Raw genomic sequence first — 14672 nt, forward strand, 5'->3', positions numbered from 1 at the left:
GTGTGTGTGTGTGTGTGTGTGTGTGGGGGGGCTCTGTGATCCTGATGGTGGTGATGGTGTGTGTTCTTGTAATAAATAAAGGTGTCTTGCTCTGATGTGTTTGGGATTAAGTCTCTCATAAATATAATAAGTCATCGTATAGTATGTAGAAAATATCATGAAATCACTAATGGTATAGTTAGTATGTCGAAAAATATGGAACAAGGTATAGTAAATCATGTTGAAATATTAAAAATGTAAAAGTATAGTATCAATAAAAAAGTTATGTCAGAAAATATTTTTAATTCATAGTTGAAATATGTTGAAAACACTTTTATTAAAAAAAGTTATGTTATAGTTTGTCGAATTTAATTTAAAAAAAGCCATAGTATCACGTGCCGAAAATATATGTATTATGGTGAAAAATATGTAAAAAGTTGTAGAATAGTATATTAAAACACTCATGGTATATATGACAGAAATATGGAAGAAGTCATAGTATGGTGTGTTGAAAATATCATTAAAAAGGTAAATGTATGTTAAGTTTAAAGGGGACCTATCATGCAAAATGCACTTTGTGATGTCTTCTCTCCATCAACATGTGTCCCCGGTGTGTCAGGGAACTCACGCAGCGTCAGGAAATAAACCCTCTCTCTTTTCCTCCGTACCCAAATCTCTAAAAACGGGGAACAACGGAGCTGATCCAGATTTGCGTCCGATATGACATACAGTAATATCTGAAATGTGGACCCACGGCCCAATCAGAAACGTTGCTATCAGAAACAATGCCGACTGTTTTGGACGTAATATGGTCGGTGTTTACATTAGCATCGCTAACACTCAGAGCTAACCTGTACTGGAGAGCATGTGTGTGAAGAAGCAGGAAGTAAAAAGGAACTCACCTTGTGGTATAACCGGCAAGAGAGAAAGCCTTTGAGCTCCAAACTGTTTCAGAGAGAATCCTTGATAATCCATGATATGGCGTTTCATCATGGCAGCATTTAGTTTAGACAGTAGCTGCCGGGTCCCGCATGAGCTCAGACCCCTCCTCTTTAAAGCTTTATCCCCAAATCATCACTTTAGAAACAGGAAATGAAATAGAGGGATATGAGGCGTGGCTAGAATGATCTGTTTGGTGTTTGGAGCAAAACACTTCATAGACATGTTTTTTATATATTTGTATATATCTGAGACCTCTGCTATTGCCTACAAATAGCACGATAGGTGACCTTTAAAATATGAAGGAAATGGTAGTATAGTGTATTTAAAATGTCATGAGAAAAGTGAATGGTCTGTTTGGTGTTTGAGCACTTCAGTATCTCAGACCTGTGATATAGAGTTGATGAAGAGGAGAATGAACTTTAATTGACTGACCGATTTAATTGCATATTTGCTGTTAACGCACTCATGGATTAGCTACTGGGATATAGTGTTGGGTGGATTAATCTACACCCAAATAATCTTATTTTAAAAGTCTTTCCTAAGTATTGTGTGTCAGAATGTGAATGAAGTACATTTGTTATCTTTTGTTAAAATATTGGTTGCAAAATCAATTAAGAAAGCTGCGCCACAGACACATGTATGACATGTTGAATATTGGTGAGTTAGCACGGAGGTCTTCAACGTTAACACATCTAAAGACGCTCCTATATATATATGATATTTATGAAATGTAATGTTTAATATTTCCCGTGGACAGACATGAGAACACACACTCACACTTTCAGGCTTTTATTGTGAAAGAGTGACAGCAGGCAGGGTGTGATCCTACAGGAGTCGGTTCAGTAGCAACAAGGAGACCAGTGGAAGAATAAATTAAAACCCAAAACTCCTCGGGTAAAAAAAAAAAAAAAAAACTCCACTCGAAAAAAATTCAGCTTCAAAATCAAAAACCAGAAAATATTCAAATAAAAACAAATTTAAAAAAGTCAGTTACAAAACTGGAGTGCGTTTATAGTTTTTGGTTTTGTTCCTTCCTCTCTGTGCTTCTGTGACACACACACACACACACACACACACACACACACACACACACACACACACACACACACACACACACACACACACACACACACACACACACACACACACACACACACACACACACACACACACACACACACACACACACACACACACACACACACACACACACACACACACACACACACACACACACACACACACACACACACACACAGCCTTCAGTATTTACACACATATTTATAGATTCCGTCTCTGCTCTTGTTTTAAGAGTCTAAGCCCCGCCTCTTGCCGCCCACCCTCTCGGCCAATCAGCAGCTGCTGTTCTTGAACTCGCCGGTCTCAGTGATTGACAGCTTGGTGGGGTTGCTGGGCGACAGGCCGTTGTGGATGCTAGGTGTGTTGTAGCGCTCCTTCACCTGCGTCAGCGCCGCCATCAGACGGGAGTTCGCCGCGTCCAGGGAGTCGATCCGCCGCTCCTGATTGGACAGAGATGGGAAAAAAAGGGGGGGGGGGGCGGGGGCGGGATAATAAGTTAGATTGACAGCTGTGTGATCCAGTGACGAGCTGACTGTAGGGGCGAAAACACATCGCAGCACAAAGTGAGACATTTAAAGTTTAATTCAAAGAGTTTAAATTCCTCTGAGGTCTGAAAAAAGACGAATTTGATTATTAAAAAATATATATAACAATAATACAAATTAAACACATTTAGTTTTTATCTTGACACCTTTAACTTTTGTTTTAAATTAGGTTCAGTTTGACGGAGAGGAAGGTTGAGATGTGTTTCCGAGCCAACATAATCAGAGAGTGGCAGCAGGAAATAAACAACGACAACAACAGCCCAAAAAACTCAAAGAGAAAAAGTGAGAATTAGGCTCAGAAAGTGAAACGGCATCTCTGCATCCACACGACTTCCTGGTTACAGAATCCATTAATAAGAGTGAGGGGGAGGGGCTTCAGCCAAACAGAATTAAAACAAATCAGAGCGCCGAGCACCAGAAACAGTCAATGTGAGAGTTTAACCTGAAGCGGCTTCAAAGACGTATTTCAGCATTATGAGTCCTGAAACCCTGACATGACATCACTTCCTGTCCCCTGGTCTGCAGGTCAATGGTTCTCTGAATGTGTTTTTGGTTGTTAGCTTGATATAAGGTCTGTGATTAACACAAGCTGAAGAGATGTTTGTTCTACGACATACAATACGTCAGTAAATACGGAGGTTGCTAACAAGTGTCTAGATGAGACGACTAAACGTCTACACGCCCAACATTAGCCACCTTTAGCTTAGCGGTGGTGACGTGAAGTCATGTGACCATGCTGTAGTTCCTTTATAGCCCAACATTAGACTCCTTTAGTTTAGCGGTGGTGACGTGAAGTCATGTGATCGTGCTGTAGTTCCTTTATAGCCCAACATTAGCCACCTTTAGCTTAGCGGTGGTTACGTGAAGTCATGTGACCATGTTGTACTTCCTTTATAGCCAAACATTAGCCACCTTTAGCTTAGCGGTGGTGCCGTGAAGTCATGTGACCGTGCTGTAGTTCCTCTATAGCCCAACATTAGCCTCCTTTAGCTTAGCGGTGGTGACGTGAAGTCATGTGACCATGCTGTAGTTCCTTTATAGCCCAACATTAGACTCCTTTAGTTTAGCGGTGGTGACGTGAAGTCATGTGATCGTGCTGTAGTTCCTTTATAGCCCAACATTAGCCACCTTTAGCTTAGCGGTGGTTACGTGAAGTCATGTGACCATGCTGTAGTTCCTTTATAGCCCAACATTAGACTCCTTTAGTTTAGCGGTGGTGACGTGAAGTCATGTGATCGTGCTGTAGTTCCTTTATAGCCCAACATTAGCCTCCTTTAGCTTAGCGGTGGTGACGTGAAGTCATGTGACCGTGCTGTAGTTCCTTTATAGCCCAACATTAGCCTCCTTTAGCTTAGCGGTGGTGACGTGAAGTCATGTGACCGTGCTGTAGTTCCTTTATAGCCCAACATTAGCCACCTTTAGCTTAGCGGTGGTGACGTGAAGTCATGTGACCGTGCTGTAGTTCCTTTATAGCCCAACATTAGCCTCCTTTAGCTTAGCGTTGGTGACGTGAAGTCATGTGACCTTGCTGTAGTTCCTTTATAGCCCAACATTAGCCACCTTTAGCTTAGCGGTGGTGACGTGAAGTCATGTGACAGTGCTGTAGTTCCTTTATAGCCCAACATTAGCCACCTTTAGCTTAGCGGTGGTGACGTGAAGTCATGTGACCGTGCTGTAGTTCCTTTATAGCCCAACATTAGCCACCTTTAGCTTAGCGGTGGTGACGTGAAGTCATGTGACAGTGCTGTAGTTCCTTTATAGCCCAACATTAGCCTCCTTTAGCTTAGCGGTGGTGACCTGAAGTTCTAAAATGTGTTTTATTCACCTGTTGTTTACACTGCTTACATTTTATCTGATATGATGCTAGGTAATAAAGGTATCTGCTCTGTGATTGGCTGCTCAGGTGTGGGCGCTCTGAAAACAGCGTGAGGGGGTGGGGAGTGGGGGGCAGGGGCCGGGCTTCAGTCACTACTTGCCTGATTGGTTAATCTCACATCCATTACTGACCTGGAATCAGTGAAGAGACGATGAGAGAGCAAGAACTAAAAACTATTTCCTGTACAGTTTCAGATAACATTAAGTACACGGTTTCATGTCTCAGAGGATATGTCCTGTACCTGAGCGTCGATGATTTTCTGTTTTGCTTCGATCACCGCCTGCATCTCTGCATGGTCCCGCTTCAACTCCTCCTCCACCGCCAGCAGTCTGAAAAAAACAATATATTTAGGAAACAAAAATTCCCACACGGTCTTCACAACGTTTCAGAACATTTTATAATAAATACAAAAACATTTTAGATTTTTTTTAATGTCATTTAATGGATGTTTCATTACGACAGAATGTCCTGAAAATGTTCCTAAAGGTTTTGGAAAATAAAGTTCCCAAATGTTCCAAAAAATAGAATCAAAATGTTCCTAAAATATTCTTAACGAATTCTAATAAATGTCAAAAGTTCCCTACATTTTTTGTTCTAAAATAATTCCCCAAAATAGAAATAGAGTTAAACTGTTCATCGAAGGACCTTCAAAAGCTCCACAAATGTGGTGAAGACTCACTCAAAGAAGTTGTCTTCAAAGTAGGGGTGGGCGATATGACGATATATATCGTCGAGACGATATTAGGTCTCCACAATATGCCTTTTCAGAGATATCATATCTATCGTGATAGTGCACCAGGGTAGGATTTTCACGGCGGCCATGACGGCCGGTCTGGCTGTGAGGCCCCGAAAATAATTGTACGTCCTACGGCCACCATGGCCTGCGTGCCCCTGATACTGTTAACATCTCGAAGTTGCTTTAAAAGCGAAACAGTGGTTTCTGAACTGCGTCATGCTGCGTTCACAACGGACGCAATGCGAATATTCTCACCCTAACCGCTGGAGTTTCACCGCGGCTGTCAGCTGTGTTTACTCCTGTCATTCAAACAGGACGCGCTGGAGAGGGGGCGGGGCTTATATCCATGTAAATACTGTGGTGGAAACCAACTACGACAAAATTAACCTATTTTACCGTGATTTAATTGTAATACACGTTTCAAAATGATGCCGAAGTAACTAAATACTGATAACGGTTAGTAAAAACCAAGCTGTCTAGTCAGGATTCAGACAGTATAATAAGGTATTTATGGGTCATTCCAGAGTTGGAGGACATTTCATGTCCCCATATAACAAATCTAATAATCCATGCCCAAAATGCTAAAACATGCGCTTGTTGTGTTAAACATACTTGTCTTGAGACAAAATGTATATAAAGTTGTAGAAAAAGTGGTTTCAAAATATTATTTAAATGATCGAATAGCTCTCGAACATCCCCTAAATGGCATTTTTCTCTTGTCCCCGCTTCTTGGTGACCAACTTGCGTCAAATATAACATTTAAAATAGGGATTGTATTTACTTCTTTTGGTATTATTCTATTGATATATGTCTCTTGTAATGGTGAAATCAATTTGTTCAATCATAAACATATTTTAAATAACAGTAATGTTGCACAGAAGGTGTGTCCCTCAACATGCGTTCAACCCTGTTACCCAAACCTTTTTAGATTGGCACAGGAAGTGAACAAACTGTAAGTCAGATGACACACAGGAAGTGACATCAGCAAGCCATGTGCTAGTGCCATGGGTAGACCACAACTAAGTCCTCTCTTTCATTTTTCATATTTTTACAATCTTGTCAGTCTTAAAAGAGTGTGGCACTCTGACCACTCAGCCCTGTTACTGATCAGAATAAAGCATATTCATTTCAAAGTGATCTTTCTTGCGTTAGATATCCAAGTGTGTCGTTGCCTTGAAAGTAGCATTACATGCTACATCTAGCAATACTTCCTGAGGTCAAAGCTCACAGTAGCATTGATTTAACCCTGTTACTGTAATTAGAGTAGCAGGGGTAACTCTTCATTGGAAAATATACATGTGATGCCTAGCTGGGCTAATCACTTTGTTGATGGTTTATTGTCTGTTTTTCCTGAATAGATTAAAGAAAATTAGAAAATAAAAGGTTCATTTTTCAAAAAAGTTGGTGTCGAAAAATTGTCCTCCAATTCTGGAATGACCCTTATATTGTTTTTCCCTTTTGAAACAGATGTTCAGTTATGTTAAAGTCTTTGATTGCACTTAAAGTCTAAAGTTTACATTTTAATTGTTTGGCACTGACTTTTCCTCATTGATGTTTTATGTTTTACTCTCCTTTTCGTGTTTATTGATGTTACATCACTGCTAGTGCTGCCTAAAACAGAAAGTTAATTGTTATACTGAGAAACTGTGCCTTGAATATTTTATTTTATTTAGCAAGAGAGTGCACTTTACTTGGTGAATAAACCAGTGTTAACGTTTGTTGTGTAGGGTGTAGGCCTACCTACTTGAACACTGAGGAAGCCATATCAACATTCCTGTTGAATTGTTCATTCAGGGATTCACTGCAGAATCAAAACCAGCTTGAAATGGTATTTTGGTCTGTGACTCCTTTTTATTTTAGTTGTTGTTACCTGGTGGTTGTTCTGTTAAGTAACTTGAAAATAACCATAATAACCGACATGAAAAAATATCGTGATAAATATCGTCTATCGTGATATTGCTTGAAAAATATTGTGATATTATATTTTTCAATATCGCCCACCCCTACTTCAAAGTATCCTTAACATTTTCTATCAAGTGGCCCGAAGTGTTCTTCAAACCCTCTCAAATGTTCCCAAAGATACCATCCAATCGTTCTTACATTTTTAGTTTTGTTCTAATGGTAAAATGAGATCCAGGAATTCAAAAATAAATAAATATGAATAATAAAAAAGTTGAGCCTCTGATCAAATTATAATAACAAATAAATAAAAGTTAATATTTTATCCGATCAGGTCCGAAAATTTGAGTAAAAAATGCTAAAAACTTGTTAAATGTCTTATCAGATATGAGTGTGAGTGTGTGTGTGTGTGTGTGTGTGTGTGTGTGTGTGTGTGTGTGTGTGTGTGTGTGAGTGTGTGTGTGTGTGTGTGAGTGTGTGTGTGAGAGAGCGTGTGTGTGTGTGTGAGTGTGTGTGTGAGAGAGTGTGTGTGTGTGAGAGTGTGTGTGTGAGTGTCTGTGCGTCTGTGGCCTAGCATTACTATACTTGTGGGGAACTAAATCTGTTTACACAGTCACGTGTGGGGACTCGCCTCCCTTATGGGGACAAAATGGAGGTCCCCATGAGGGGCATCATTAATTTTAGGGTGAAGACTTGGTTAGGGTTAGGCATGTTATGGTTAAGGTTAGGATAAGTCTCCAGGAAATGCATGTAAGTCAATGTAATGTCCCCTGAAGTGATGCATACATGGTGTGTGTGTGTGTGTGTGTGTGTGTGTGTGTGTGTGTGTGTATGTGTGTGTGCATGTGTGTGTGTGTGTGTGTGTGTGTGAGTGTGTGTGTCTTCAAAGTATACCTAACATTTTCCATCAAGTGACCCGAAATGTAATTAAAACCTTCTTAAATTGTTCCCAAATTGTCGTGAAAGAGTTTTGAAAAGGTCAAAACGTTTAGAGAACGTGAAAAACATCACGATCTCAGGACATCTCTTTCTGCCCTCAGGAGGAGTTTCAGGCGTGGCAGAAGTTGAGTTTTTCGATTACTCTGCGTTATCAGGCATCAGTAGCATTTATCGGTGCGTTTGTTTCTCGTGCCGCAGCAGCCCAGGCGGGTGGAGTCAGTCCTACCTGCAGATGATGCCCTTCATCTCGCTGTCCTTCTCCTCCTGCTGCCTCCTCAGCTTCTCCTCGCTGTCCTCCAGGCGCTGCTTGTACTCCTGCAGCAGCTTCTGCATCTGCTGCTCCTGAGCCAGCAGCCGGCGCTCGTACTCCTCCAGGCGGCGCCCCGAGCCCCGCAGACGCTCCTTCAGACGAGAGATCTCCTGCTCGTACTGCAGGGAACACTCTCTGTTAGTCAATGGTCTGCAGCATGCAAGGTGACGTCAATAGGAGCAAGTCTTTACTTTGAAAAATCATGCATGTGAATTTCAAATTTCTAGGTTTGCTATTTCAAAATCTGAATAAAAACCAAGAACAGGATTTTTTTTTTCTTCTAATGGTAAAACGAGATCCACAAATTCAAAAATAAATAAATAATATTAATAAAAAAGTTGAGCCTTGTATATGTCTGATCAAATTATACTAAAAAATAAATAAAAGTTTCTATTTTATTCGATCAGATCCAAAATTTGAGTAAAAAATGCTAAAAACTCAGTCGTTAAATGTCTTATCAGATATGAGTGTGTGTGTGTGTGTGTGTGTGTGTGTGTGTGTGTGTGTGTGTGTGTGTGTGTGTGTGTGGTACCTTCTCGGTGTTCTTGCCCTCCTCCCTGCTCTTTTTCCCCTCCTCTTCCTCCTCTTCTTCTTCATATTGTCCGTTGTTCAGCACCCAGGCAGCCGTCCGCTCCACCGGAGACATCACCTCCACCGGAGACGCCTGGACATTCAATTCATTATATATTCTTTTTATAAATACAATTACATCTGTGCCTCTGCCTGCTCTACAGTAGAGTGTCGTCAGTAGCATTTCATACATTAAAAAGCATTTCATTTTTTTTGTTACCTCTTGTTGCTGCAGTACCTGCGGCGGCTGCTTGGCGGCGCTCCTCGGGGGCGGAGCTACACTCTCCGGTTGCCGGGGGGCGTGTCCTGTCGTGGGGGCAAGTCCTGGCGTGGGGACGTGTCCTGTTGTGGGGGCGTGTCCTGTCTGGGGGGCGTGTCCTGTCGTGGGGGCGGGCTCTGTGTTGGGGCTGCTGCGTAGTGGTTGGCTGTGTGGGAGCGAGCGTGGCGTCCTGGCTCCGCCCCCTCCTCTGCTCTGCTCCACCTTCACAATATGGGCGGTGCCAGCTGTGGTGCTCTGACGGGGGATAGCGACGGCCAATGGGAGGTCAGAGGGCTGAGGAGGGGCGTGTTTTCTCGGCGTTGAACCCCCGCCCCTCGACCCCGATTCGTCCAGGCTGCTGCTGTTCGAGGGGGCGCGACCTTTGACACCCGCCTGGCTGCCTAGGTCGTCCGAGGTGCGGCTGTTGTGAGAACTCTCCGTGCTGAGGTTCTCTGAGCTGGAGTCCTGGAGCTGAGAGTGGGCGGAGCGAGAGGACAGGCTGTGGCCACTCAGAATATGGGCGGGGCTAATCAGGCTGTGGGAGGGGCCACTCAGACTGTGGGCGGGGTTAATAGGGTTACCCAGAATATGGGCGGGGTTACTCTGGTTACTCATATTGTGGGCGGGGCTACTCATGTTGTGGGCAGGATTACAAAGAACGTGGGCGGGGTTACTCTGATTACTCATATTGTGGGCGGGACTATTCAGACTGTGGGCGGGATTAATAGGGTTACCCAGAATATGGGCGAGGTTACTTGTGTTGTGGGCAGGGTTACAAAGAACGTGGGCGGGGTTAATAGGGTTACCCAGAATGTGGGCGGCGTTACTTGTATTGTGGGCAGGGCTACTTGTGTTGTGGGCAGGATTACAAACACTGTGGGCGGGGCTAGCCAGACTGTGGGCGGGGCTACTCAGACTGTGGGCGGGGCTACTCAGGTTGCCCGGGTTACTGAGGTGGTACACGGGGTTCTGGAAGCTGATTGGCTGCAGGCTGCGCAGCTGATGATGGTTGATTGACGGGTGAAACGGCCTCCTGGCCTGCGGCGCGCTCTGCGGCTGAGCCTCTCTGGGCGGGGCTTTGATCGGGGGGTGAGCGAGGAGGGGGGCGTGTCCTATGGAGGCCTGCGAGCCCCCCCCCCTGCTGAGGCGGTTTGGGGGGGGGTCCAGGTCCTGCAGGTCCACCAGGGAGATGCTGCGTCCGCCCGGCAACAGAAGAAGGTCTCCATCCTCTGGGTCTGAGAAACTGCTGCTTGGGGGGGGGCGACCCTCCATCAGATCAGAGACAGGAAGCTGCAGGGGGGGGGGGGTCCCTTCGACTGCAGGAAGAGAAGAGAGGGAGGTCAGAGGTTAACCTATCTGTAGTTGAAGGTCTCATATTATACTATTTGTAGGCATATATTATAGTTCTTAGATGTATACGTGTATTACATGTCTACGAAGTGTTTTGCTCAAAATACCAAACTGATCATTCTAGGGCTGACATGAGAGCAACATGATAACAAAGGTATCCCAACTGTAGCTGAGAACATGACAGGATGTGTGATTACCTAGAAGAGCATCAGGACTGTTTGAGGCATATGATAGCTGTTAGGGATTCATTTTGTCTTTACTCCTAGACATTTAACCTTATTTTGTGTGTTGACATTTACGACCATCACTGCTTCTAATCTTCCGTAAGGAATGTGTTGATGCAGTCGTATGTTGATACTAGGGTTTATGGCCTGTGGGGGTTTTCAGAGACGTGAGAGACATCTCCTGTGTCTGCAGATGTGTTTACGCCCATCCCCAATATGTGGATTTGACTCTCTGTAAACTAGTTAAAGGGTCTACCAAGATGCGAGGCTGATCAGATTTACGGACACCACCCGTGCAGTCAGAACCTTTCACTGTGTGACTTGTGATGTGAATTTCTCCGGCCGATGCTTGTATTAAATATCAGTGTTTGACATCAGAACTCCTGCTCGTCCCGTGTCTCCTTCATGAGTCGGTGACTCCCACTGCATTGCTACACAGAAGTTTCCTCCACAATAGCTATGTGATTAACATGATGATTCAGCTTCTATGGAGATAGACATCAAGCATGCTCATTTCTGACGTGGAGCTAATCTGAAGTAAACATTGAATACTGCTTTCTATTCCTCCATCTTGTGACTGTGTAACTCCCTCTCTTGGATATCAGCATGTGAAGGACACTGTTCAGGAACTAGTCTCTGTATGTGATGACTACTTCCATTCTGGAGAGGATCACAGATACATGGATCCTGAGGCTGAAGCTCAAGCCGGGGACCAGGGAGAGTTCTCTAACAGTTACCTGTCGTTGGGGTCCTCAAAGATGCGCTGCAGGCCGGAGGAGAGGCTGCCGCTCAGGTTGCCTGAGTTTTGGTCCTGGAAGCGTCTGATCTGCTGCTGAGGAACAGGAGAGGCCAGGCAGCGGGAAATATCTCCCAGAATCCTCGGCAGCGGGCCCAGCTTCGCTACGGTGGCCTGCAGGAAGGAATTTTCACCCTGGGGTTGTCGAGTGTTTGTGTGTGTATATGTGTGTGTGTGTGTGTGTGTGTGTGTGTGTGTGTGTGTGTGTGTGTGTGTGTGTGTGTGTGTGTGTGTGTGTGTGGAAGCACCAGGATGCATTGGTGGTGGAGGGACAGCGGAACAGAGAGTCGGCCAGACAGGAAGTGAACAGAAGGAGGGAAAGAAAAAACATAAGGGGAAACTTAATGGAAAATCAAAAACTACAACGACATGCTTCTACTGAACAAAAACACAGCAGGAGGGGGGGGGACGGGTTAGGAGGGGGGACGAGGTAGGAGTGGGGACGGGTTAGGAGGGGGGACGGGTTAGGAGGCGGGACAGGTTAGGAGTGGGGACGGGTTAGGAGGGGGAAGGGTTAGGAGGGGGGGCAGGTTAGGAGGAGGGACAGGTTAGGAGTGGGGACAGGTTAGGAGTGGGGACAGGTTAGGAGTGGGGACGGGTTAGGAGGGGGGGCAGGTTAGGAGGCGGGACAGGTTAGGAGTGGGGACGGGTTAGGAGTGGGGACGGGTTAGGAGTGGGGACGGGTTAGGAGGGGGGGCAGGTTAGGAGGCGGGACAGGTTAGGAGTGGGGACGGGTTAGGAGTGGGGACGGGTTAGGAGTGGGGACGGGTTAGGAGTGGGGACGGGTTAGGAGGGGGGACATGCTGTGAAGTTCAGCCAGGCAGTGTTAAAGTGGTGAGATGAACTGAGGTGCTACATTCATGTTACATCATCAGAGATGTACATCATACACAAACACACACACACACACACACACACACACACACACACACACACACACACACACACACACACACACACACACACCACACCACACACACACACACACACACACACACACACACAACACACACACACACCACACACACACACACACCACACACACACACACACACACACACACACACACACACACACACCACACACACACACACACCACACACACACACACACACACACACACACACACACACACACACACACACTGACCTTGTCCAGCTGGGACACCACCTCCCACAGCAGCCCGTGCAGCACCGACAGCTCTCTTCCGAGGTCGATGTACCCCTCGAACCCCGGCGTGTTGGACAGCGTCTCAGGGTTGGAGATCTCAGACAGGAAACGTATCATCCCCGCCCACTCGTGCTCCAGGAAGTCGTTCATGAAGGCCATGTACTCCTCCTTGTTTCCAAACCTGCACACACACACACACACACACACACACACACACACACACACACACACAACACACACACACACACACACACACACACACACACACACACACACACACACACACACACACACACACACACACACACACACACACACAGAGTTCATTATCCTACCTCCTATGTCTTAAAGGTCTCAGATATATCCAGAACCTGTCTCTGATTGGCTGAAACACCAAACAGATCATGGCAGCATTACCCATAATCCCCTCTGTTTCAGCCCTGTTTCCAAAGTGCTGATTCTCTGTCTGTTACTTTAGATGAAAATAAGGAGCCCCTCCCCACGCCCCTCTGAGAGACATTTGGTTACAAAGAACTCAATGGAGCTCTAGAGGAGATTCAGGTGATAAGAGGGGGGGGGGGGGTTACCTTGGTTGCTGATTGGCTAATGGTTACACAAGACAACACATCGTTATGACATACGTTGAGATAAATAGCATATGTTGACAATAGCTTGATTGCAGACGGACTCACTTGGTGAAGTTGGCGAGGTTCTGGATGACCTTAGCGATGAGGGTGAGGGTGCGCGAGGTGCGGTCGTCGGGGTACTCCTGCATCAGGCCGAACAGAGAGGGAGACATGATGGCGGGACACAGGAAGCGCAGGAAGAGCGAGGCGCTGATCAGACGCTGGCTGATGTCCTGCTGGTGGCCGCGCGCCTCACACTGCTGCCGCCACGAAGAGAACACCTCCTTCAGCTCCCGAGGGAACACACTGAGGAGACAAGGAGAGGAGACACACTGAGGAGACAAGGAGAGGAAACACACTGAGGAGACAAGGAGAGGAAACACACTGAGGAGACAAGTAGAGGAAACACACTGAGGAGACAAGGAGAGGGAACACACTGAGGAGACAAGGAGACAAAGAGCACACTGAGAGAGACACACTGAGGAGACAAGGAGCACACTGAGAGAGACACACTGAGGAGACAAGGAGACAAGGAGCACACTGAGAGAGACACACTGAGGAGACAAGGAGACAAGGAGCACACTGAGAGAGACACACTGAGGAGACAAGGAGACAAGGAGCACACTGAGAGAGACACACTCAGGAAACACACTGAGGAGACAAGGAGACAAAGAGCAGAGTGTGTGTGTGTGTGTGTGCGTGTGTGTGTGCACGTGTGTGTGAGTGTGTGTACCAGTATGAGTTGATGATCTTGCAGAAGGCCAGCTCGCAGCACATCTTCAGGTTGCTCTGATGTTCAGCGAGCTCAGAGCTGCTGCAGCGACTCGGATCCACCTCACACACCTCGTCTGACTCATAGAGAGCCCTGATGAACTCCCCTACACACACACACACACACACACACACACACACACACACACACACACACACACACACACACACACACACACACACACACACACACACACACACACACACACACACACACACACACACACACACACACACACACACACACACACACACACACACACACACACACACACACACACACACACACACACACACACACACACACACACAGATTTTAAATACGTTTCACTGGCGTACTCATGGACGCTGAAGATGTATACAGTTGCTAAATAGTAGGGGTCGACCGATATTCCGCATTTTACAGATTATCGGTATCGGCCGTTTTTTAATCAAATTGCCGATACGACGTTGGCTCTGATGCGGCCGTTTCTCTGGCTGCAGTCACCACTCTGTGTACATGAGCAATGTCCCGCCCACAGCGCTATCTGATAGGCTATTACTGAAGTGTCAATCAACACTGAAGATTTTCGCGAAGAACGCAGACACAGACAGAGGCAA

At 45.7% G+C, this 14672-nt stretch overlaps 1 protein-coding gene across 1 annotated transcript; it reads right to left on the bottom strand.

Annotated features, from left to right (window-relative positions):
• Positions 1 to 1694: 1694 nt before the first annotated feature.
• LOC117554694 (ras GTPase-activating protein nGAP-like) lies at positions 1695 to 14234 on the bottom strand (the record flags this gene model as incomplete). The annotated part of the gene is made up of 10 exons (XM_034229170.1): positions 1695 to 2441; positions 4664 to 4751; positions 8223 to 8425; positions 8839 to 8970; positions 9097 to 10451; positions 10598 to 10611; positions 11447 to 11619; positions 12655 to 12856; positions 13368 to 13607; positions 14035 to 14234. Coding segments are annotated over 10 exons (2775 nt in total), but the record flags the coding sequence as incomplete, so codon positions are not given.
• Between the last annotated feature and the right edge of the window lie 438 nt (positions 14235 to 14672).

Source organism: Gymnodraco acuticeps, unplaced genomic scaffold (assembly GCF_902827175.1).
Source record: "Gymnodraco acuticeps unplaced genomic scaffold, fGymAcu1.1, whole genome shotgun sequence".
Classification (NCBI taxonomy): Eukaryota; Metazoa; Chordata; class Actinopteri; order Perciformes; family Bathydraconidae; genus Gymnodraco; species Gymnodraco acuticeps.